This window comes from Poromitra crassiceps (assembly GCF_964638095.1).
Source record: "Poromitra crassiceps genome assembly, chromosome: 1".
In the NCBI taxonomy this organism is placed as follows: domain Eukaryota; kingdom Metazoa; phylum Chordata; class Actinopteri; order Beryciformes; family Melamphaidae; genus Poromitra; species Poromitra crassiceps.
The window spans coordinates 7,596,901-7,624,119 of record NC_139623.1 but is presented as its reverse complement, the minus strand read 5'-3'; the positions used below and the strand labels follow the sequence as shown (position 1 = coordinate 7,624,119).

General features: G+C 42.1%; 2 protein-coding genes across 2 annotated transcripts; one reads left to right on the top strand and one right to left on the bottom strand.

Moving 5' to 3' along the window:
* Positions 1 to 221: 221 nt before the first annotated feature.
* On the top strand, positions 222 to 12,671 carry nfkbid (nuclear factor of kappa light polypeptide gene enhancer in B-cells inhibitor, delta; the record flags this gene model as incomplete). The annotated part of the gene is made up of 12 exons (XM_083648256.1): positions 222 to 320; positions 3,991 to 4,100; positions 4,352 to 4,403; positions 5,365 to 5,591; positions 7,606 to 7,799; positions 8,190 to 8,295; positions 8,415 to 8,561; positions 8,655 to 8,706; positions 8,906 to 9,063; positions 10,371 to 10,487; positions 11,814 to 11,978; positions 12,600 to 12,671. The coding sequence occupies exons 1-12, from the start codon at positions 305 to 307 to the stop codon at positions 12,669 to 12,671; spliced, it is 1,416 nt and encodes a 471-aa protein (XP_083504382.1). The 5' UTR covers positions 222 to 304.
* A 6,914-nt stretch (positions 12,672 to 19,585) lies between these two features.
* LOC310787719 (FXYD domain-containing ion transport regulator 6-like) lies at positions 19,586 to 26,276 on the bottom strand (the record flags this gene model as incomplete). The annotated part of the gene is made up of 9 exons (XM_083649208.1): positions 19,586 to 19,704; positions 19,921 to 19,958; positions 20,067 to 20,107; positions 20,258 to 20,294; positions 21,278 to 21,352; positions 23,719 to 23,742; positions 24,037 to 24,060; positions 26,018 to 26,044; positions 26,225 to 26,276. 8 exons carry the CDS (start codon positions 26,274 to 26,276, stop codon positions 19,951 to 19,953), a joined length of 288 nt encoding a protein of 95 aa, XP_083505334.1. The 3' UTR covers positions 19,586 to 19,704; positions 19,921 to 19,950.
* Positions 26,277 to 27,219: the final 943 nt, after the last annotated feature.

Sequence of the window (27,219 nt, the reverse complement as noted above, 5' to 3'; positions counted from 1 at the left end):
TCTCTCTCTCTCTCTCTCTCTCTCTCTCTCTCTCCATCCCTCCCCCGCCCCCCCCCCCCCCGCCCCCCCGCCTCTCTCTCTCTCCTGCAGTGCTATTCTATTCTAATTAAGACAGCGGAGGCGTGGCTTGTGGTTTAAGAGGGCGGGGCGGGGGAACAACGTGCTCTGCTCGGTGTATACAAGCTGCGGCCGTGACACAACAAGCAGAGAACACCACAGCAGGAGATCCTGTATGACACTGTAGCTACAGACTGATGATCACACGACAACCTGTTGAGGGTTTCAAAGCAAAAGCGTTTCTGATATGCCCTGGGAGAAATGTGAGTATGATGCTGATTTATTGTGCCTAGCTTGTCCTAGGCTTTTTACCCCCCTTAACTAGTTTAGCAGATTATTCCTCAATGGTGTGTGATTATGATATGTTGACAAACTGATTGATGAGGCTACTGCACATCACATCATTCAGCTACTATGCTACTACATTATATATATATATATATATATATATATATATATATATATATATATATATATATATATATATATATATATATGTATATATATATATATATATGTATATATATATATATATATATATATGTATATATATATATATATATATATATATATATATATATATATATATATATATATATATATATATATATATATATATATATATATATATATATATATATATATATACACTATAAACATACATATATGCCTAACAACATATAGGCCTATAGGCTATATAATGTTTTAGCCTATATCCTATCCCAACCCCTTAAACATTAGGCTACTACTAACTTGTTGAGAGTTGCATGGGTTCGACTTTGGGTCCTGTAGCCTACGTCCTGAAGCTGAATGAAACCTAATTGGTTAAATAAATTACAGAAAGAAAGAAAGAAAGAAAGAAAGAAAGAAAGAAAGAAAGAAAGAAAGAAAGAAAGAAAGAAAGAAAGAAAGAAAAATAATATATTTCAGAATATTTCAAATCATCACTCAAAACAACATGAAGAGATCCGTCGCCTTGACGATGTCTGTGGGGGTTGAATGACGCTGTGCCTCGGGGCGGGTCGGGTGAGGAGTCCTCGGTAGGCTGTGGTGGGGAAACCCTGAAGCCCTCCCGTGTCCAGCCCAGCTCGGATTGTTTTCACTTCCCGTTTTGATACACGAGAAGAGCAACACGTAGCCTACTAAAACTATCACGTAACGTTATACCATCATTTGTCGTGTTCTGCTGAACGTCACTCAAATTGAGGAAATTGCTGCTTTCTCTCTCAGTGCAAGGAGAAAGGTCTTCGGAATCCCCACCTCCCACGCATGTGAGTCAGTGTCCAGGGGTTTCCACACAGCCCCTATTTGAATAGAGCCACACGAGAGAGAGAGAGAGAGAGAGAGAGCGAGAGAGCGAGAGAGCGAGAGAGAGAGAGAAATTCGTGTCAAAACGTCAGTGGAAGACCAGCAGTTTCTCTCCTTATCTGGACTCTAGACTACTTAATTTTTCTTATCAATACCCTAATTTGGAACCAAATCCGAGAATATTCTTTATGATTTTGTCCAGAATTCAATGACTGTCTATCTGTATAGAGAGATAGGCCTACGTATAACCAGTGTTGGGGGTAACTCATTGCAAAAGTAACACATTAGGCAGGCTACATGTAATATATTACTTTTAGCAGTAACTCAGTAATATAACTTATTACCTATAGGATTTCAGTAATATTATACCAGTTACTTTGTCAAGTAACTCAAGTTACAAATTGAGTTACATTTGATTGAATCAAAGCACATAATTTCAAAAAGATACAATCATTTCCTAATCAAACTGTGTTTTTATACAAATAACCACTATAGATGAGAATAACAAAGGAAAATAATAACATTTAGAATTTTGGATTGTTTACACTGATTTCGAGGCGGTTTAAATTATTTTTCGGGATGGTTCCGGGGCAGCGATGTCATTCTGCTGCTGCTGTTGTTTTAGTAAAAGTAATGCAGTAGTGTAATAAGTAACGAGTTAGGCTACTCTACACAGAAAGAAATATCTTAAAGTAACTTATTACTTTCAAATGAAAGTAACTAGTAATATGTAGTATACCGGTATTACATTTTGAAAGTAACTTGCCCAACACTGCGTATAACAGTGAACATATGACCAAAACACAGTCATTACATTACATTCTGTAGCTTAACTTCTGGTCAATAAAATAATGGTGAAGTTCATCAATTTGATTCATCAGTCAATTCATCAATCCAATCACCCCCCCCCCCCCCCCCCCCCGGAACCCCCTCACGAACCCCTGGTGGTCGCCGGGCCACATTGAGAACCACTGCCCAATCATCAAACTACAATTTGCTCAGCTATGTTTGGTAGCCTATAGAATTAGCTCCTGTTGTAATATAGATAGGCCTAATATAGTATGGCTAATTACATAACAATACATCATCAACCAACATCCCAGATGTGACATTCTATTCTAAAGATCAAATGAGTCAAATTGAGAGTTGAGTACAGTATAGTAACACCTTGTGAATTTGAAAGTGAAACTATGTATCAGTGAGTGATGTCAACAGCATTCTGAGAAAGTGACCTTTATGTTGTGGTGGGTCACATGATATTGTTAAGGGCAGGGTTTTCATACCAAGGTGACATCATTATAGTAGAGAGAAGACGACTAACTGACAGAAATCGAACAATCGAATCAGTGGACTCATGTTTCTCTCCCCTTATGCATCAGGGGGTACATTTGCATGAGTATATTTTTGTCGAGGTACACCTGCTTCTGATTTGCACCAGTGGACAGCGCTGTCTGGTGTGGCTTACCATAGGACAGTATTCCCTCTGTCACTATTCAAAAGTCTCACACTTTAATCAGAGAAACGACAGAGGGAAATGTCCCATCTGTCTGTCTCTGCTTTGTCTCTGTGTCTTTGCTAGACAGCACATGGCAGTTGCACATGTTTTGACGTGACGCGGCCTGTGACACACACCAAAGGCAGGAAGATGTGGTTTGCGTTCAGCGTAACGGAGCGAAACAGGAAGAAGATGTCATAGAAAATGAGTAGTGGCAATCCCATAGCACAGTCTTCTGGTGAATCTCTCTGCTGAGACTGTTCCTAATGGAGGAGGTGTCTCAGAGTGTTATCTTCTGCGTGCTGGTTCCACATAACAGGGTGGAAATATCACTTTATCTTTCACGTGTGGGGTGAAGTCTTTGAGGAAACAAACCCGTCTGGTCACATTATGTCAACTGGAAACATCAGAGAATTCTACTTTGTGACATTTTTTCCCTGATTCTTGTTTCCTGTACCTGCTTAATGGAAATGCTATTTTTGTGAAACACTAGGGGAAAACATACTCATATTATCATAGGCTTGATAATATACTGATGTATGTCCCAAGCAGAGCAGAAAAATGACATCATGGTGAAACTGAGAATGCGTCATCATCATCATCATCATCATCACCACCACCCAAGTGATAACAAATTGTAGAAATGTTATCATCTTACTCCTATTATATAGCGCCTATGTCAAAATGGATAATCCAAATCTATGTCACATTTGATGTTACTTCCATGGTCAAACAGCTCAGTCTAAATGTGACTGACTGCCTCTCTTGAGACTTGAATACTGGAGCTGAGAGACTAGGCATAATGATCCAGATTTCTGTGGTGATCTGGGCATCTTTTGTGGCTCATAATGATAAGAAAAGAGAAGTCACCTGGAAGTGACTGTCTCCATGTCACTAGGGGGGGGGGGGGTTTGTCTTTAATAACACAGATGACTTTGATTAGTGATTGATCATGTTCTGACAGCAATAACATGAATAGTTTTGTTTCAATATGTGGACATGAAATCCAGCTCAGATGAGATTTTCATCACATCTAGTGAGCAAAACGTATCTGGACACATCATGTTGGGGTCAAAACGTATCTGGACACATCATGTTGGGGTCATTCTGGTGCAATGTTGCTTCCACAGCGCAAAAGGAGAAGCCGTGTTACACTCTGCCCACAGTGAAGAAACTCTTGGAGCAGAAGAGAAAGCGTGAGACGTCCAGAACAAGTCCTGTCCCTCCCACCACTGTTCCAGTAAGGCACCAGCACACACACACACACACACACACACACACACACACACACACACACACACACACACACACACACACACACACACACACACAGAGCGGGGGGGGGGGGGGGGGGGGGGGCAGCATACACCTGCCAACATTAGGCTGTGAAAGAGAGGGAGGTTTCGGCAAAAGGACTTCCCCTGTCCATTTATGCTGCCTTGTTGAAAAATGTTTGCACCGCCCTCTCGAAAAATGCTACGTGATCTGTAGCGGGCAGACTTGTGGGTGCCCACAGAACCCATTTTCATCCAGATATCTGGAGGTGAGAGGTCAGGGGACCACTTTGAAAGTGGGTTTTCCCTAAATTTAGCCTAATTTTGGAGTGTTGACGTAGCATGACATGTTTGGTACCAATGGATGCCTCTTAGGTCATCTCGTTGAATATAACACCAGAACGTTCACTCTGGCTTTAAGACTGGGCCCACTACAACCTCTGAAATACAGAACGTTCACTCTGGCTTTAAGACTGGGCCCACTACAACCTCTGAAATACAGAACGTTCACTCTGGCTTTAAGACTGGGCCCACTACAACCTCTGAAATACAGAACGTTCACTCTGGCTTTAAGTCTGGGCCCACTACAACCTCTGAAATACAGAACGTTCACTCTGGCTTTAAGACTGGGCCCACTACAACCTCTGAAATACAGAACGTTCACTCTGGCTTTAAGACTGGGCCCACTACAACCTCTGAAATACAGAACGTTCACTCTGGCTTTAAGACTGGGCCCACTACAACCTCTGAAATACAGAACGTTCACTCTGGCTTTAAGACTGGGCCCACTACAACCTCTGAAATACAGAACGTTCACTCTGGCTTTAAGACTGGGCCCACTACAACCTCTGAAATACAGAACGTTCACTCTGGCTTTAAGACTGGGCCCACTACAACCTCTGAAATACGGGAGAAATTACCAATCGGGAGCACAGCAGGAGAAAGGGGTAGAAATAGGGAGACTCCCATGAGAATGGGGAGTGTTGGCAGGTATGGGGCTCAGCATCACTACAGAGATTTATATGGGCACGTTTGCCTATGATTCACTTTTCTCTCTCTCTCCTAACAGGTGTCAACACCAGAACCATCGATCTGTCCAGGTAAGACTTGGATACAACACTTTCACTCACCAATCCTGATCATAATGTTGATGATGAAAACATGTAATACTAATAGTCATAGATCAAGTCACTATGGTGATGAATAGCAGCCTATCTCCTGTCGTTCCAGGTGCATCGAGCAGCTACTCAGACATGGCAGTAGGAGCAATGGACGCCGGCACCAGAGTCTACTCTCAGTTACTAGAGCAATGGACGCCGGCACCAGAGTCTACTCTCAGTTACTACTCCTCTTCCCAAGACGTCAGCTATGCTACCAACTACAGCCTCCCAGCAGCGCCTGCATACAGCACACAGCAGCAGATCCAGGGATATGAAGATACAATGTGTCAGACATATGTAAGAGATACTTCTTATTTGCAAAGACTATATGCACTGCAGCAGGCAGACACCACACCCTAGCATTTTAAAGATGCGCTCAGTTTTTTGAGTAACTTACTGTACTTTTCAACACTAATACACCGATCATTATCAGATTTCTGGAGTTACGAAATTATTCAAGTGGTCATAAACTGATATGCTTTATGCTTAATCAGATAATCAGATATTTAGTGTTTTGGTTATCTGCTCATGTCACCTTTCAACAGTGCACATGTAATGCTGTCAAATGTCAATCAATCAAATGTTGCTGCTGTATGTGAATAAACTGTGTTTGATTGAAATGATACAGGCTTTCACAAACTACAGATAGCTATGGACGTTAGATCTTCAATGCAAATACACTTGGGAATTTGATGATGTTTACATTATATAAAAGAATATGGGCTCTATCTTCCGACAGGCGCTATCCCTAAATAGCGATTTGCGCACTGTTTGCGCGTGCCTTAAGGCACGGAAGATAGCATTCCGCCTTGCGCCGTCCGCCAGGTGTTCTGCCGAGTTTTGCTCCCCCGCCGAGCAGCAAACAAAAGCATCCCCACCTCACGGGAGCTACTTACTTGTAATGATTTATACAGAAATGTAACTGTTTAAAAGTGATATAATGATATAATAAAGACGTGACCTCCCTGATTTCTAAGTTAAAACAGCCCCGAAATATGTTGGGGATGCAATTCTCGGCGGGCATGCGGAAACGTTCACGGCACCTGTCGCAAGCGCAAATTAGAGCCGTGGCAAAATCATCTGCGCCCCAAAATCCCTGCGCAAATGTGATTTGGGCGGTCTTAACTACCAGAATTATTCACAGGCGTGGCCAGGCAAGGCTGGGCATTACGTCAATCAAAACCAATCAGATTCCCATCTTGCAATGGCTGTTTGCCCGAGGCAATGCGCGAGGCATGCAATATGCTGCCTGTAATTCTCTCCATGCATAATAGACTGTACTCACTCGTGCGAGGACAGAGGGAGCTTATTGACAGATCGTCTGTGGTGCCAACGACCCTTCGGGTTATGAAGGTAAATAGCCTATGTCCATTGTCCAACCAGTTTTCTCAATTAATTTCCCTCTTTGCGATGTGATAGAAGTTTCTCAGTGAGTTATAGTTGATTGCCTCACTGAATTATCTGCTAATACCCAGTTTTAGCAGCATAATTTGATGTCTTGGCGTGGCAAGGCTGTGCGTATGACATATCCAAAAGGAATTCCAGCGCAAATACCTCTCTGCTGGGAGCGCAGCCGTAATCTCCGTGCAGAGCACCCAGCGCAGACAGGTATTTCCGCGTAAGAGGTCCTTTTCAAAGCTCTTAGCGCAAACTAATTGCGCGCTGCTGACGATAGGGTAACGCCATCTATCCCACATTTTAGTGCTGAAACGCCTGCTTTGGCATGGGGCAGCCAATGCCCAGTACAATTACCACAGGCATACGCTTGTGTCCGCCCCCAATTTGCATTGCGCACGGCGTTAAACGAGCGCAAACGCTAAATTAGCGCTTTTGGGAAGATATAGCCCTACATGTATATATCTGCAGAAGATACCTACTGGGTATTTAGTGTGGAATCATATACAGTACTGATATCTTATTTATTTATTTATTTATTTGACAGGGACAATACCTAAGCATTGCTACATTTAAATGAAGTGCAACCGATGCAGTGTATATAGGACTTCTAGCCATAGCTAATTTGCAGCCCTTGTCCCTGGTTAGGCTTTAAAAAAATACATACATACATATACAGTCTTATAGCAAAACACTAATACATAAATAAAAACTCCAATACACAATAAAATGCACAATAAAACAAACATTAAACAAACAACCATTACAGACAGTAATTGATGCAACATACAATGACTGAAGGTTACATTTGAGAAAGTAAGTACGTATAGTAAGTACGTAAGTAGTATGTACAGTAGACAAGCCTTCACTCCTCTGTCAAAAAGCCTGATGGTTTGTCCTGCTTTCTTTTGAACAGGAGTGCCCTGTGACAGTGTCGAGTCCTGGTCTGTCGAGTCCTGGTCTGACATCATCCTGGTCCTTTCAGGGCCCAAGTCAGAACGGACTTGTCTTTGGTTCTCAGCTGGATGCCTCCAAGCTGGAGGAGGCCAGGAGGCTGCTCAGAGGGATGGACTACAGCCGGACCACCGGCCAGGACGAGGATGGAGACACGTGAGTGCTTGTTACGTGTGTGTGTGTGTGTGTGTGTGTGTGTGTGTGTGTGTGCGCGCGCGCGCGCGTGCGCGTGTGTGCGCGTGTGTACCCACCACTGTATATTTAATGATGAAAGAGTTTCCCTGTGTTTTAGGTAGTGAGCTAAATGTGAGAGCCATGTGTGCCATCTAGCAATCCTAGTAAGATTTCAAATCAACATTTATAGGATGAGTCAGCCAGTTACATCTGTAGGATTAGAAACCTAGATGACAAACGATGACATATACAACATGGAAAGTTCATTTTCACTAAGAAGGGACTATTGTCAAATTGGTCATGGGGATTTACACTATTTTGAACCCTACGAATCATCCGAAAGCAATGTGTCACGTGTTGTTGTTTTGTCAGCATCCTGCACATCTACACTGCCAAGGGGCTCAGGGAGTGTGCCATCGCTGCTGCAGAGAGGCTCAGCCACTTAGGGAGGCTCGACGCCAAAGAACACAAGGGCAAGGTACAGACACACCACTCTATGGCAGAATATAGATCATATTATTTTGTGACAAAATACAAATTGCAATACAAGCATTTCTTTCTAAATCAAGTTGTGTAATCGTGTTGCTTCTGCACCAGACTGCTTTGCTGGTGGCCGTGACGGCGAACCAGCCAGAAATCGTCCAGGATCTGCTGTCATTTGGGGCAGACGTCAATGCGTGTGATGTCAAAGGTCAAACTGCCCTTCATCTGGCTGCAAACGATGGCTTCCCTGCGGTTCTACAGGTAAAGCAGCATCCAGATTGACTTCCTTCAGCAGGTCAGAGAAGAGGTGGTAGCCCTGATCAGACCCCAAACTGGTTACATTTGTCTTTGTAGGTTATTCTATCTAGCGGAGCTGCAGTGAACCTGGAAGCCCGCAACTTTGAAGGTAATTCTATTTCATGCCAATTGTAATAACTGCGGGAATAAAGTATGAACCATATAGAGAAATGGTCTTAGAATGTTTTGTAAACGTATGATTTGGACATTATTTTGTGTAAAGCCTTGCAACTTCACATCAACACAAGCATTATTACATTATTATTAATAATTCACGTGTCACGGTGTCTGCTCCTTCCTTGCCACAGGCATGACTCCTCTGCACTGTGCAGCCATTTCCCACAGTGCCACCATGAAGGCTCTGTCAGCCAGTGGGCAGGGAGATGTTAGCCTTCAGCCCAAGGCTGCGGAGAAGCTGTCCTGTCTGCAGATGCTGCTCAGTGCAGGGGCGTGTCTGCTCAGCCAGGTACAGTGCAGCTCTCCCACTGCTCAGTGTCACTGTTAGGATGAGGGCTAGCCTAGCTCTGGATCCACTGCTGTGTGTTAAAGCTAGTTCAGAGGGGGAGTAAATGCCACTCTATTGGTGAGTCAAGAAGGTGGGCCCCGGGCTCAATTCTAAGGCATCAGTATCTTTAAGGTTAGCAAATCCACCATAGATCAATCTGATATTTACAATATTTACAATATAGAAACATAATTACATAGAAAAATAGAATATTTTGTATATACCACATATAGTGGTACAATATAGATGATTGATTCCAATACTTTACTGGTTCAATCATCGCGATGATGCCCCTGAGCAAGGCATTGAAATCGAATCTGTTAACTCTTACCTTTCATCAAATAGATAAATAGACAGACAGACAGACAGACAGACAGACAGACAGACAGACAGACAGACAGACAGACAGACAGACAGACAGACAGACAGACAGACAGATAGATAGATAGATAGATAGATAGATAGATTGATAGATAGATGGATAAATAGATAGATGGATAGATAGATAGATAGACAGACAGACAGACAGACAGACAGACAGACAGACAGACAGACAGATAGATAGATAGATAGATAGATAGATAGATAGATAGATGGATAAATAGATATATAGATACAGTAGGTAGATAGACAGACAGACAGACTGACAGACAGACAGACAGACAGACAGACAGACAGACAGACAGACAGACAGACAGACAGACAGACAGATAGATACTATAGACAGACAGACAGACAGACAGACAGACAGACAGACAGACAGACAGACAGACAGACAGATAGACAGACAGATAGATACTGTAGATAGATAGACAGACAGACAGACAGACAGACAGACAGACAGACAGACAGACAGACAGACAGACAGACAGACAGACAGATAGATACTATAGACAGACAGACAGACAGACAAACAGACAGACAGATAGACAGACAGATAGATACTGTAGATAGATAGACAGACAGACAGACAGACAGACAGACAGACAGACAGATAGATACTATAGACAGACAGACAGACAGACAGACAGACAGACAGACAAACAGACAGACAGATAGACAGACAGATAGATACTGTAGATAGATAGACAGACAGACAGACAGACAGACAGACAGACAGACAGACAGACACAGACAGACAGACAGACAGACAGACAGACAGACAGACAGACACAGACAGACAGACTTTTGTTTGGGAATTTAACTCCCTCTTCTTGTTGTTTCCCTTTGACTCGTCATGTTTTCGTTAACATGGGCTCCAATTCCAGGAAATCAAAAGTAACAAGACCGTCCTGCACCTGGCTGTGAAGGAGGGCAACATGGATCTGGTTCGTGATCTGCTAAGGATTCAACTGCCGAACATGAAGGATTTTGTCAACATGAAGGCAAGTCCCAGGAGGGCATGAAATTCAAAACTGGATTTGACTGTATTGTTACAAGTTCGGTAGATTGGTTCTATTTAAGCTGGAGTCTAGGGGCAACTAAATGGCACGGAAAGTCTGCAACATGAAAGTGACAGGGCTGCCATTAGAGAGAATGACAGTATGGCTCACCTGGGGTATCTGGCGGGGTCTAGCCCAGGTGTGCTGTTGCGGTGGCCTCCCTCGAACAGCTCAGGCCGATGGGACAGGTAGCGGTTGGTGAGGTTCCGCTGTCCCGTTCATTTAGACCAGGGGGGCCACATGAGAAACCCAGATTGTCATGCCGTAACCCATGGATGGGCAATTTTGATGATAGAGAGGGCCACAAAAAAATTTCCTCGCTACCAGATTTTGCTGAGGGCTGAACGGCGCCAGTTGTGATGTCATTATTCAGTCTTTAACCAAAAAATATGTGATATTTTTCTCACTCACTCCTATGTCACCACCTGCTCTCCATGCAGGGCTTGAAATGAACTTTTTTGACCACCTGCCAATATGGCTGCTAGATTTTAAAGTTACCAGCCAATTAGAATTTCCACTAGCCGAAATGTCTTTCTTGAAATAAACCAGAATATGAGTGGGTTAATTTAAGCATAAGTATCAGTAAGTGGCCCGGGATTCTCAAAGCCTGTGTTGAGGGTCACACAAACAAAAATGCACTCTTGAAGCTAAATAAATCCAAAACCAACAAGTTAATTATTTAAATTTCTACTTCAATGTAGAACAGTCATTTCTTACACACGAGATTACTTTTAGTCTTTTAGTCATAAAGATTATTGAAAGACATTCCATATTCCAGACTGAAATGTTATAACTGAAGTGGAGTATTGACCAGAATGACATGAACATTTGGACACTTATTCAGCGGCTATCTATTTTTTTTGCAATTCCATCGTGGGCGCCCGCGGGCCGTATTTTGCCCATGTGTGATTTAGACGCTTAACATAAGTTAGAGACACAACTCATAAATAATGTGACATAAAGGAAAGAAAAGGGGACCTGTGCAAGCCGCTGTCTCGCTCCTCTTCTGCATTGATCTTATGAGAGAGAGATCGCCGCTTCCGGGGCATGCTAAATACTAGCATGCTAAATACTAGCCTGTGACATCATTTCCTGAGCCAACCCCCTTCTCTTCAATGACAGACAGAAAAATAGGAAAGAATATGTATGACGTATAACGATGAATACCGCTATATTTATGAGAGAGGGTAGCGAACTGTAACAGTATGTCCCTGTCTGTGTTTGACTGTATCTGTGGATGTAAATAGAGTGTCATGTCATGTTATACAGGCTCATGGTCACACAGCCTTACACATGGCAGCTGGTCTCCATGGTAGCTTCCACCAGGAAGACATCCTGCGCCTGCTGCTGAGCAAAGGGGCCGACCCCAGCATCCGAAACCTGGAGAACGACCAGCCCGCCCACCTCCTGCAGAGCGGCCAGCGTGGAGAGCAGGTGAGCCACCAGTAACTCTTAAGAGCCAATCATGTCAGGTCAGCAGGGTCTAGTTTAACTTGTAGGGGCTATTTGTTCACAATGTCTGTCTTTTTTTTATCAAATGTTTTTTTCCGGATTTTTCTCTAATTTTCCCCCCCAATTGTACTTGGCCAATTCCCCCTGCTGTCCTGGTCGTTGCTCCACCCTCTCTGCCGATCTGGGGAGAGCCGTAGACTAGCACATGCTTCCTCCGATACATGGGCAATCACCAGCCGATTTTTTTCACCTGACAGTGGGAGGGTCACACTATTCCCCCAGTTGCCCTCCCCCCAAACAGGTGCCTTGACCGACCAGAGGAGGCACTAGTGCAGGGGCCAAGACCATAGGCCAAGACACATACCCTTAATCCGGCCTCCCATAGCCAATTGTGTCTGTAGGAACGTCTGACCGAGCCGGAAGTACCGCTACCGGAAATGGAACCCCCGGTCTCGTCGGTGGTAGGCGACGAGGCCAGTGTTTTGACCTCGACACTACCCAGACGCCCCCTGGTGGTAGGCGACGAGGCCAGTGTTTTGACCTCGAGACTACCCAGACGCCCATTTGTTCACAATGTCTTGCTTGTCATCTTTTCATCTCTAGCTCAAGCTCATCCTGAAGAAACGGAGTGCCTCGACTCGTCGACGCATAGTGTCCTTGCAGGGCCAAGAGTAGTCCCATGTGTGGACGCATAGTGTCCTTACAGGGCCTAGAGTAGTCCCATGTGTGGACGCATAGTGTGCTTACAGGGCCTAGAGTAGTCCCATGTGTTCCACTGCCTCTGGGAGGAAAAGAGTCTCAATGCTGTCTATTGTTCCTCTGATGAGGAGGGGATTGAGGGTTTAGGGAGTCTCTGGCCTGTATATTGTCACAGTGTTTTGTTTTTGACTAGTTTGACAATTCATATTGAAATGATGAAATGTTGCTTTAGTCCTTAAAGCCTGGATCATCTGTAATGAAGTGATGCAAGATATAACTTATTTGACTGTCCTACTTGCAGGTTATCAAGTGTCCATCTGCAATTGAAGTTTCATTTTCAAAATTAGATATTTGCTATCGACCCTTGGTCATAAAGATGTTGTCATGTTTTTGAGGATAGATGCAATGCAATGCAATGTTGGGTGATCATCAAGAAGCACATTTATTGCCAAAAATGAAACTCTTCAATTTAATAGGAATTAGGGTCACAAGTTATGCGTGGGCTAACCACAACGGGAAAGTTTTTAAATGTTTATGTGCTGTGTTTTCCTAGAAGGTCACACACACAGTCTCAAGTTGATTTCTATGAAATCATGAACATGACTTCAGGGTCAGTCTCTCTGAAACCTCTCAATCCCTTGTCAAAACTACCCATCATGAGAAGTAATCATATTGGTTCATTGAATGATGGTCACGATTTCAATCATCACGTGTGCTTATATTAAGAATCCTGCTCTCTAAACGCTTATATTCTATCGTATAACTTAACGTTTCTTTCTGTATGCATCATACTTGTGTATGTAACAGACAATAGAATGCTATTATCCTCTATGGACTGATTTACTTTGTGGAAAGAGAAACTTGATTTTACTATGTAAACCTACTATGTATTTGGAACCATTGTTGTATGACAAAGAATGTGTTTTCTTACCAGAGAGAAATTACTTGTGACAAATTGTCTGACTAATTACACATTTCAGTCATGAGTCATGAATAAAAGTACAGTGTGAATTCAAAAGTTCCATGTTGTTCACAGTGCCCTTTGAAATATAGTCACATTGACATTTGATTGTAGAAATTAACAAGATGGAAAATAGACTCACTAGAAAACATCTTTGGTAATTATTTGCAACAATCACATAGATATTTATATTTCAAGCCTGATTTCCCCTGACCGTTGGTGACATTATAGGAAGCCTTAGTCACAGAAGAATAAGATGTCTGTTTGATGTCATTGTAACGTGATGGGTGAATGAGTTCACTTCTGTCTTCACTTTATGATAGTGTCATATTGGTGCCCAGCCCACATGGGCTTACAAGAAGTGAAACAAAGTGATCAAACAAAGGTACAATACATATTGTCATCTATAATTCACTTTAAAATGTCATTACAAACAATGGATTTCAGTATCATAGTATCCAATATCTAATTCTGAACTCAACATAAATAAGGATTCCTTCCTTCTTCCCGCACCTTAGAGATACAATAGGGAATAGGCTATATTGGGCAGGGTCAAAGTAATTTGCTATTAGACTAGCTTCTTTGCATCCTCCTCATACGCACCTGTCATACACTTTGGTGTGCAGAGACTGTATTCACTACTATTAGACTGTTGGAAATACTTGGACTGCACAGGGAACAGATACAGTACAGTAGGTAACTAGAGACCAATCACACCAGCCATGACTTAAAACGAATGTGGGCCAGGGGTTTAAAGTGGAAGGGGGGGGCCTATTTCTGCCCCCCTCGCTTGGACCACACCCGTTTTCAAACTTGGCTTTCCTTTTAATGTGAACTACAACCTGTAAAGTTTTGTGACTGCATCTTGCATGGTTGTGACGCTGTCGCGTTCACTAAATCTGTCCACAGACAGACATAAACCACACACAGACTCACAAGGTGAAAACAATACCAGCCCTTCATAAAATGGTGTTCATGGCACTGGCACTAGCATTCTATTTTCTCATTTAACTGCCTCTGATTGCTGCATTGCAATCCAACACCAAGCACAAGATCACACACATGATCCAAGTCACAAATGAACATTAAAAACATGTTGAAACAATGACATGGACATCTCTTTGGGTAGACAAATGGGTAGACATGATTTTTTTTTATTTCAGCAGTGGCCTCATTGGTTGTATGGATAATTCAGTTTTTTTGCCTATAGAGTCAGGCCTTATAACGTAGATGATATCGGCTTAAAAATAGAATGTATTAAAAAAATCCAAAATCAAACTATAATTACATTACATCCATACAGAACATTTCATCCATTAGACTGGATTTCAGAGCAGTTTTATTACATACAATAATTTTGAACCCCAAATTTCCATCAAGATATTATGCTTGAGAACATTCTACTGGTTTCATAATGACATGCTAGTTTGAAGTCTGTCTAAAGACAACATTAAAAACAGAGAAAAAAGGAAGAAATTGACAGCAACAAAACAGAATAATAAACAGATGGAAAATACAAGAGCTACAACTGGTCAGTGCATGCACTTCACTGATGAAACCTGAAGATTTGATTGGCTCATTGTTGTGTTACAAAGTTGTGCGCTTCTAAAAATGTGCAGTAAGTATTATGCAACTATCATTAATTATGGATTCATGCAGTCATCTTTATTGTTTAGGAGTAGGCTAAAATATGAGAGAGAGAGAGAACTATTGTTGAACTGGTTGGATCAAAAGTAAGTACCCTGTTGAATGTCATGATTTACTTTCACACAGCCATTGTCATAGGCCATATACTTTTTTGCTTCTGGTCTTGGGGGTGAAAGTGAATGCAACTGAAACCTGACCAGCACTAAGCCATTTCCTCCCTTGTATTTAAATGTGAAGCACCAGTGTCAATGGCAAAATTTGCAGACAGTTGCATCTTAGTGCAAGTTGAATGAAATGTATGTCAGTTGCATCTTAGTACAAGTTGAATGAAATGTATGTCAGTTGCATCCTAGTACAAGTTGAATGAAATGTATGTCAGTTGCATCCTAGTACAAGTTGAATGAAATGTATGTTAGTCTTGGACAAGTTTTTGGCTTTGTTTGAGAAATCTGCCCCAACAGTCACAAAGACATTTACCCATTGATATATGTTAGAATTTCTGAAGGATTCAGTTGTAGACTCAAAAACACTAGGTGGGATGTGTTGGAAATCCATGGTCGCTGCTGCTGGCACCTGTATATACGACTGGTTGTGACGAGATCGTGTGTGTACACGTGTGTGTGTGTGTGTGTGTGTGTGTGTGTGTGTGTGTGTGAGTGTGTGTGTGAGTGAGTGTATTCGTTGCCATGGATCCCACGATGAATTCTCTCTCTGTCAAGCGTACAGTATTTCCTATACAGTTTGAGGAGGTACTGTAAAAAAAGAAAGCAAATCAGAGTTACACAGACAAACACATTACAATCACAATTAAACATAATGATCATCTCCCGCTACAGTTCCCCCCAGCAAAATGAGCTTACTCTCTGTCTTTGGTATTTGAGTGCCAGATGAACTGGAGCTGCAAATGGGAAGAAGGGAAGAAATGAGCAAAAATGTGTCACTTATCAGTTCCCCAAATGCAAGAAAAAAACCATAGTGCAGTTTGAAAACTGTGGCCACAACTTCAGTTGTACATGAATCAAGTGGATTTGGATGACATAGATCCAGGTACCAAAATAGTTGAAGCCACAGAGTTCTGAGGTGATTGATGTTTAACTAACAGACAGACCGAATGCACATTTTTCATCTTGTTCTGTTGAGACAGCAGCTTGTCATCTCTGAGTTGCCATACAAGCGGCATGCCATCAGCAAACAATATAGTGACACCACCCACTCACTATACCAACACATTCATGAGGATATACCTTAATATATGTAGACTAAATAAAATATGATTTTCGAGACCATATAGAGATACAAATATCAGATGTGTTTCTGTCAGATAATGTTCTGGTTAAGCTCTTGAGTGTGTTGGAAGTGTGTTTGGGTTGTGTACAGTATGGAGGACAGGGGAGGGGCATTTGGAGAGAAGCATCCAGGGCAGGGAGAGGAGGGTGTGGGTACTGGGAGAGGAGGGTGTGGGTACTGGGAGAGGAGGGTGTGGGTACTGGGAGAGGAGGGTGTGGGTACTGGGAGAGGAGGGTGTGGGTACTGGGAGAGGAGGGTGTGGGTACTGGGAGAGGAGGGTGTGGGTACTGGGAGAGGAGGGTGTGGGTACTGGGGAACATTGTGTTTTAGGAATAGAAGGAATATTGGACAAATCCTTGTCCACACATGGAGTTCTCCTCAAGAGTCCAATTCATACAGCATGCACAGGCTGATATCATCCACCAAGCCTTGGGCAAACTCTTACTTGGATGAGGGTTTTACACATTTTGTCAATTTTTTACCTGTTTAAGGAATGATAAATTACATAAGTTAGGCTACATAGGTAGAGAATGTGTGTATACGTGATGTAGCCTATATATGTATGCACTGAATATGCAAGAGAGAGGAAAGAGAGTCTAAACTTACTCAGGGCTATTAAAATGCCAGAGACAAACATGATTATAGCAAGGACAAGTCCTACGGTCCGCAATGTATCATAATCTGTAAGGGCCACAACAGCATTGCATTTATTATAAGTTATGGTCAAACAGACCCATCAAACTCTGGCATGGACTTCAAGTAATATCAGATACAAAGTAAAATAACAATACAATAACAATGATGTCCTGATTGGTGTGAATCTTACCATATTGAAAGTCACTTTGGTCTGGAAACATGGCTTCTGCAAAGAAGCAAGGAAAGGCTCTCATTAGTAATAGACTCTTCATGAGACCCTTTCATGTGGGTGTGTACCGGGTTCAGCACCATGGACAGCAATGTTATGTGGATGTGTGCCGGGTTCAGCAGCACCATGTAGAACTGCAGTGCAAAGCGCCTTCTCCTGAGAGATTTCTACTGAGGAGCGCTCACTGCAGCTGCAGCACCTGTGCTCAGCAGAAAACGATGCGCCACAGAAAGTGGGTTACAAGCCAGCAGTAACATCATCTGGAGAAAAAAAACACTTAAGTCTGAGTGTGTGTAGTAGACTGACAAGAGGAGCACGGGCCAATCGAGCTGCCAGACCATTTCTGATGCATATTAATGATAGGGTATACTGCTAAGCATGATCGGCTACTCTTGACGAGTATAGGCTATCAGAGCTACAATTATGAAGATTTAGCGTTGCGGGCGGTATGCCACATTACTATCGGCGTGATCGACAATGCGGCTTGTGTTGCTGAACCCCCACTTTCTGTTTGGCTTAGTGGGCGCTTTCCATTTCTCCCCTCCTCTTCCAGAAATGCGGAGTGGTCAGTTTGAAAGAAACCAATAGGCCTACTAAATATATTTATTATATTATTTAATATATATAAGTAAATATGTGTCCATTCCAATGAGTTTAAAGGAGAACTAGTAGGCCTTATTCACAATAGTGAATAAGAATGCCGCAGCAGTAAGCTAATTAGAAATGACTTGGCCTAGTGCACCAATGCACCAATTTACAATCAATTATAGGCTACATGACATGACAGAATGGGACTAAAATAAACATTGTAGCATTAGCCTATTCATCTAGAAGAAATTGTGTATCCAAATTAATACATTTAGGTATCAAACTTAAAGACAACTTAAAACTTAAAACACTGCAATGTAGCCATTCCACACACTTATAAGTCCCCTAAATGTAGGAAAAAAAGACACAAACCTCCCTCAGTTGTCATCACTGCAGTGTAGAAAGGCGATGTGTCACCTCGGTTACCACAAATTTAGCGGCTTGTTGGGTCGCAGGTGCAGAATGGACACAATACTAGACACAACTGCGTGTCTATCCGCTATGTTAACATTTAGCATGGGCCCTCTGGTGGCAAAAGTCAGGCATTGCATCTATAGTTCAGGGAGTGCTGCAGCCCAGCCTTTAGGTATTCCCCGTAGTGAGACTGCCAGACAGTGCCAAGCAATGCGGAAGGTTTTCCTAGAGTAGCCTACAAAGTGATTCGCACATCAGTAGCCTATGCTTTCTCCATAAAGAAAAGGAAACATATTAATGGAATAAGTTGTAAACTGTAGGCCTATCACAAACTGTATGGCACTATAGGAATATTAGGCTATCATAGGACATTCAATCAGATCAGATCGCTATGGAAACTAACTAAATATTTTAGAATTATTTGTCGTTAGTGTAGTATCACACAGATGAAATAGGCCTACTACCAATGGATAGCCTACCTATAAGCCCTATGAATAGATCCATTTTTATGTTTTCTGGGCATTTCTGGGTGGCTTTTTTGGGCTACCCATTCACCCCTTGCTATAATCGTGGCCGGTAATGCTGAACATATATTTAAATTAAAGATGTGTGCTCCAAGTGCACCAGCTTTATTGCTGTGTTTTGTGCAGTGCAGTCACCCTCCCCTGTTAGCCTACTCCATGGAGAAAATCTGCATAAGCTGCTTTTTTCCGCACTTTCACTGGGCTACACAATTCATAGCTGCTTAATTCTTTTCGGACAAGAATCTGTGCATAAACATAACTGGATTGTCATCATTGAATTGAGCTGAAATATCAAAACATCCTTTTCCAAGAAGAAAGCAGTGCATAGATCAATAACACTGTCATTATCGGTGACCATTATGTGTGACTGAACAGCAAAGTCAGCAGAAGCAGATGTGCTGCATTGGCACAGAACTGTTTACTACCAGTGGCAGAGAAAACAACTAGCATAATAATAACAATCATTACAAAAAATATTTGCTTTATTTTGCATCAATTTATTTGAAAGTCAAGAACAATACAATTTACAATCACATCATTACTACCACATGGAACTGGCATTGTCTGATAACAGTCATTATAGATAAAGACATTGAAAAATGAGAAGCAAAAATACGGTATATCAAAAGAGCACATTATGGTGAAATTGAAAGAATCTTCATGTGATTGTCCTCAGCTCTGATCACGTCCTTTGCTGCCACCTAATGGCAAGAGTCAGCATCACTGTAGGAAAGAGAGGAGGGCATGCGAAAAATGTTTGTTTGTTCTGCAACAACTTCTTTTTTTGATTGATTGATTGATTGATTTTTTTGATTGAAGTGTTTATTTCGAATATGAAAGCAAAATAATAAAATAAAAGCCATTTCAGAAACAAAGAAAAATAGAATATATACATATCCATACTTTAAAAATCCTATTGTGTTTTTTTAAGATACGTACCAGTCATCCACCCCTCTATGTCCATCTCAACTACTCAGCTGCAGAAAGAGTTTAAGATTATAATGAATATATCTGATAGACATTTAACATTCCTATTACAGTCTTATTATTCCATTGAAATATGTAAGAGAAAGGGAAATGTTTACCCCTTGGAACTTCTGATTCTCCTGCATCAGGACCCCTGGGCCTGAGGGAAATTAACAGCAATTTAGACATCTTTTCCAAATCATTTACACATTAAGAACTTATGTTCTGTTCACCTGAAATATTTTCTTAGCATGAAGGACATTTGCTTTATGTAATGTTTATTTAGATTTTTTTCTTCCCAAAAACCTACCTTGGCTTCTCACTCTTTGAACAATTACACTTTCGGCCTGTAGAAGGGGGAAATGTAGTTACTGTAATATAATAGTCTCAAGCTGCCACTTTATGTAGGCTACTCTTAATGAAACCCTTTGACCAGTTGCTATTGAGACATCTATATCAATCAAAATAGGCAAGGAATAGCAGGTTAACCTGCTTATCAATTATACTCCATGATGCCATACATTTACACAGCTCTTCAAGTGGAGTAGTTTATTTTTATTTTTTTATTGAAAGGATCCCCATTAGCTGACGCCATGGCGACAGCTAATCTTCCTGGGGTCCACAAAAAAAACGACAAGACATACAAAGTACATGCAATACAATGCATAACATAGAACATACATTAAAATGATACTGTGCAATCAAATGCTTAGGTGCACAGTATCAGTGCAAACAATACAATAGAAGTTAGAACAGAATAGGAAAATTAACCAAACTACATTTGGTTCAGTCACATGGTCAGCTGCATTAGGTGTGTCTTGAGTTGATTTTTAAATGACGATTTATTTTGTGTCTGAGTTATATGAGGAGGTAGTGAGTTCCAGTTTAGAATTCACTCTGATCATGACTTGCAGGAGCAGAACTGGAGTGGGACAGCGTGCGTGCGTGTGTGTGTGTGTGTGTGTGTGTGTGTGTGTGTGTGTGTGTGTGTGTGTGTGTGTCCATTAATAATGTATTGCTTGCTCTTGGTTACAGGGCTACCACTGGCAGTGACAGCGTGTGCTGGTAGAGTACGAGGGGGAGTCTTGGAAGGACCAATACATAGGCTCCTGTACTCCAAGTGAAAAGTGGGATACTGTATGTAGGGCAAAGCGATATGTTACATGGTGCATGAGGGGTTGTGCAAGATGCTGCATGACCTCTGAGAGAGACACAAGTTTGCCTTGTTCATCAGGATGGCGGTGAACATCGTGACACATACAGGGAATGCAATGTGATGACAATGACAGGCAACACATCTGCTGTGCACTTCAGGCGATCAAACACTTACTGACGATGAGGGCGATGCCCATGAAGAACAGTACCACTGCAAAAACCAGGCCACCGATTCTCAGAGATTCATAATCTGAAATGGAACAAATTCATAGTTTGTGAATACCTGTAGACTTAACCTGTGCAAAATCGGTCATTTTTCTTGCAAAGCTTTCATCTCCAAAATCCCAGAAACTTTGATCATAATTCGGAGACCTTTCCAACCAGTTTGATTCAACTGAGGCATTGCAAAGCATTCTAGAGCCCCCTAGCGGCCATGTTGGAAGACATAACTCAAAGCAGCTACAGCACCTATAGTCCGACTGCTGCTGTCAACACTGCAAACATCATGGTCAACTTTAGTTGTGTGAGGGGGGGGCTGCAGTAAGGTATGAAAATGGCAGAGAAGTAACAGCCTGGGGAGACTGTTTTGGTGGGATGATTGTCCAAAAAAATAAAAAAATAAAAACTCCCATGATGATTAAATCTCCCATACCAATGATTAATGTAGTATATAAAGCTATATAAACTATATATAAACAGTTAAAAAAAAACATTTCAGTGAGTGAGTGAAATCAGTGTGTGAATGTGTGCAAGTGTCGGTGCAAAAATCATTTGGCTCCAATTTCAGATCGGACAGGCATTTGATTGGCTGCACGTGGTGGGATTAACGTGTGCAAAATGGCCGACAGCTTTAGATTAGCTGACAAGCTAATGCTAAACTGATGTTACCAGACATGATAGACATTAAAAATATGAATCAGGGTTAGGGTTAGACCCATGGGTTAGACCCCGTTGTGGACCCCGAGCCGAGCACTTCCGGTAGGACGAACAGAATCGGTGAAGTGGCTGAATGAGCAAAGTCTGCCAGGTCAAGATGCGGACCAGGAGAGATATGTGAAGGTGGACCACCTGAAAGCAACGTTATACCGCCAATGTAAGGTGCAGCGGCGGGAGGGGGAGGTCGCAAACCCCAGCCTGAAGTTTCTTTCTCAAAAAAGGTTGAGAAGCACTGAATGAGACCACAGTAGATTGAGCACCATCTATTGCTCTCATTCCTTAATGCAAAAGAGGCGTCACATTCACAAATGTGCTTACATGGCTGTTTGTTTATTTGGCGTTAGGCCTGGTATGGCTTTAGCATGACTACAGAGTACTGCAGGGATGATGTATTTTTGTAGGCTTAACCAGAAATCGCCACCATTTTGGTTCGTCAGTGGCCAAGTCTGGGGTTTTAGAATGGGGATTTCACTTATATGCGTCAAATACGGTCTGTGGTTAACAAGTTTATGGGAACGCGAATTTGGGTTCAGCAGGCTAATCTTCACAAACGTTAATCACTTTTATGCCTTTTGAAGCGCTTTCTAAAAATCGCGTTTAAAAGTCATAAAAGATTATCCTGCTGAACCCAAATTCACGTTCCCATAAACCTTTGTTAACCACAGACCTTATTTTATGCATCTAAGTGAAATCCCCATTCTAAAACCCCATTCACTTTTCCCCTGACGAACCCGGAAATATACTTCCGGATTAATTACTGCGGTTCGCTATAATGTTACTTTGCAAGATTTTGGACAACTGATTGTTTTCCTTAAGTGAGTGACGAGTAGTGTTGTGAGTATCTAGTTACTAAGTAACTAGTTACTGTAACATAACTACTTTTCGCAGTAACTAGTAATCTAACGAATTACTTTTCAAATTTGGTAACTCGGTTACAGTTACTAAAATAGTAACTGGGCTAGTTACTAGTTACTTTATAGGACATGAAAATAACGGACAACTTCAGAGGATTATCCGGTTTCTGATCCTCAGACCTCGTTCGGGGAGAGAGCTGCAGCTGCAGCCAGAGCCCCAGAGGCTAATGACCTTGGGTAGGCTATAAGCCTCCCCAATAAGCGAATGTTCAATGCCACACTGTAAGACAATTGAAGCGGACTTTTAAAAGTAACGCAAAAGTTACTTTCCCTAGTAACTAATTACTTTGGAGTAACTAGTAACTTTAAAGTAATTAAATTACTTTTTGAGAGAAGTAACTAGTAACTGTAACTAATTACCAATTTTCAGTAACTTGCCCAACACTGGTGACGAGCTGCTGGTTTTCTCCCCCTGCTCTTAGTGGGCATCAGGTATATAGGTGCTACAGCATTTAGAAGACTTTTGCAAAGGGCCTATTCCATTAGAAAGTTAAACTACTGATAAAACACAAGCACACACCTAGGTCAACTACCATGATGGGTATTTGCAAATCTAAATTACAATGTTGAATCCATCTGTGTAGGCTGGTGCCTAAGATGGACTCAAAAAGCATAGCACTAGGCAGGATCAGAACTATTTGGCAGTGGGACTCCGGAAGCTTGGCCTCAGGGTGAATATTTTCCATGGCTCCTGGAAAAACAACCCCATCTTGACCTCCCAGATGTTTCCTGTGCAGGGTCGCACGTCCATCTGCTCCACACTCACCATAATTAAAGGCACTGTCATCATCTGGCAGGGGAGAAGAAGGAAGAGGAGAAACGGATGAGATGCAGATTTACCCACTGACACACTTCAGAGAATATACTGCCTGTGATAACAGAGCTATTCAGCACTTTTGGGGCCAGCGTCGTTAATTTAGTCATATAAGACCGAGTCAAGTGCCAACTGCATGTGCATGCCAGCTGAAACGAGGTACGCAACTTAGCTTCATTCAGCTAAGTGGATGATCTAACCCTGTAATACATTCTATATATAAGCTACTATTCAATTGAAACAAAAGCATGCCAATAAAAAGAAACTCACCTTTTGCGCCATCTGCTGCTGAAGCTGCAAAAAAAAGAGGAAAAAAGAGAGAAGGGAGACCATTAGCATTTATAACACGTTCAATTAGGTGGTGTGAGGGAAATGACGTCAGCAATTGGTAATATTGATGGTGGTGGAGCAAAACAACTCAAAGTGGGTGGATATGTGCACTAACTTCAAACTCAACTTGTACTTTGTGGAACTTTTTGTTGAACTTGAATAATCCCTTAAAGCAATGCAATATGAGGAAAACTCTGTAGAAATTTGCTTCCAAAATATTCTTAAGATCAGGACATTTCTCAATATCTCTATTACAGTGTGTGTTTGTCACAATACTAACTTTCATGGCAAATATGACTACTACTCATCTAATACTGACCAGTAGTTGAACTATTAACCCTAACAAAACTCAAAATGACCAATGTTTATTTCTTTGCTCTTTCAAGAACCTGATGACACATGACGGGAGACTAGAGACCCCTCCCCTTTGTCACATGTCTCTGTACTGTCCCATGTGCTGAAGCATGTTGTGAACATCTGCTGTTACTGAATGTTTTGTAGTCATTTGCATTGTAAAGTCATTTTACATGAAGTGATTGTTAAACCTTAATATACTGTCACAGTGGAGAGCATCTACTTTTGTTCCACAGTCAGTTTATGGCTTCTTAATTTTGCTGGTAGCATATTATCGTAATGTGTTGGGAAAATAACCAGAATAACAAAGAAAATCTTGACAAATGATTACTATAGTATTAATGACACAATGCAGATTAGTTTGACATTGGTTATATGAACAATAACTTTGGACCGAGAACAATGTAGCAGTGTAGCAATGTGGTAGTTGCACACTGAATTAATTTCGCAGGGGTAAGTTTATGCAGGGGATCTTGATACAATTTTCCTTCAAATATTCATGGAGCTGTGTTCTACTGCTCAGCAAACTGATGATTTAGTGATGTACAGTTTGGTTGTTGAAAACTGCACGAATGAAAATCTTCATAGACTTAATGGACTTGTGGTGTTATGTCCCTGGACCTATCTGAAATATCACTGACATTTCAAGAGGTTGCAGCAAACACAATAAACATGGTTTATGTAATACAGCGGAAAATAGGAATGGTAACACAGAAAGTCACTTCGCTCTGTCTACAGAGATGTGACTAAATGGAGATGTTTGTGTTTCCAGCTAAAACAAGTACATCAACTGTACTGAGTTTGGGTGTTGACACGCATGGCTGCACATAGGTGAGAGACTTTTATGAGGTCCAGTATGGGGGGATGGCTACGAGCTGTTGGCCGCTAGCTGTCAGCCACTGATCTATGTAATTAAGTTAGATGACTTTAATGTCTGTCTGACATCCGCAATTACAGATGGTAGAGTTCACGTTGGCTTCATTGCCAGGCAGTAAATGCTGATGATGTCACTCTCTTCCTCTTAGAAATAAAAATCACATCTTGGCTAAATGTCGCTGAGGAGCCTTTAGAAGCAGGTCTGACCCTACAGCCACAGTATCCCACATATAGCATTTAGCTAATGCTGTTGTTTCAGTGGCAGGAAGTGTAGTTTGCTTTTGTAAAAAAAAGAAAAGAAAGGTAGGCAATCTGCTCAAGATCAAGTTGAACTGATGGCATGCGCTGCACACAGAAAAACAACTCAGGGCCTAATAGCCTTACAATAACATGAGAAACTCGGCAACAGTCCAGAGAAGGGATTAGTACAGCTACTCCAATACTTTGCCTGAAGAAGAATGGTTTACACTAGTTTGACTTGGCCTCTCGTCACAGCGGTGAGCTCGTTCAGATGCAATATTATTGTATTATGTAGTTATGCTGAAAATCGGTATCATTGTAAAGGTAATTTGAAGGTTTCACATTTTAATATGAGTGCATCGCAAGCAGCCAACCAAACAAAGTAGCAGCCAAAACCAAGACAATGACCATGCATTGCCGCGGAGGGACCATTCCGATGCAGTCAACTTACCCAGCATCTCCCTGCCAAACGCTGATCCTGTTATATAGACAGACCAGCTCATTTAGGATTGCAGGAGCTTAGAACAAACCAAAAAGTTAAGCCTGCAGAATAAACTACTATGGAAGCACGAGCTTGACACAAGCTTCTATTCCTCCAGCGGAACGGGCCTCCTGCAAAGCTTGTGAACCTCTGCTGAAAATGATGTTAATTGCTTACCCAATGCAGGAGCTAGCCAGGAGCAGAAAGCCACCAATGCTGCAAGTTCCATTCTACTGTACCTGCTGATAAGAAACAAACAGGCATGGATGTCAGTTCAAGTAGAAATAGCACAACAATAAACTGAAGAAAAGTACTGTCGTTACTTGTTTACGTGGTGATTGACTTCTATTTTTGGTACACAATGGTTGCATCTTGAGGAGGAGATCTGCTGGACTGACGGGTAAAGTGGGGCCTTGGTTGCCTTTTTACAGATGAAACTTTGTAACTTGCTGACTCCCTCCGACCATAGAAAACTCAGCAACTTTAACTGCCTTGCTAACAGAGAGGGTCTGTTTTCAAAATCAATGCCAGCTACTCGCTTCTCCCAAATATGACCAACTAGCCAGCCTAGAGAAAGTTTAGGTTAGAGTGAACTTTTCTCAGTGGCTCAGTGGTAGAGCTGTTGTCTCACAGCTAGAAGGTCCTGGGTTCGATTCCCACCTGGGACTCTGTGAGCGCTGAAGGAGCGCGTGCCCGTCCGCATGTCCTCGAGTGCCCACCGCCCGGGTGGGGTCGTCAAAAGGGCCTTTCTGTGTGGAGTTTGCATGTTCTCCCCGTGCCCCCTGGTGGTTTCCTTCATATAGGAACCCCACACCAAAACATGCAATATCCTAGTTGCTGAAGTGGTTCCTCCTCTGGCCTTTAGGGGCGCCTGTTCGGAGGGAGGGGAACTGGTTGGAATAGCGTGAACCTCCCACATGCTATGTCCTACCGGTGAAGCTTCCCCTGTCAGGTGAAAAGAAGCGGCTGGCTACTGCCCATGTCTCGGAGGAAGCATGGAGCCAGTTTCGGCTCTCCCCACATCGACAGAGGGTGGAGCAGCAACCAGGATAAATAAATTAAAATTAGCACTACTGGGGGATAAAAAATCTGGAAAAAATATACCAAAAAAAGAAAGAGAAAAAGAGTGGACTTTTCTCATTCTCCACATCCATTAGAAATCAGGAATGAGG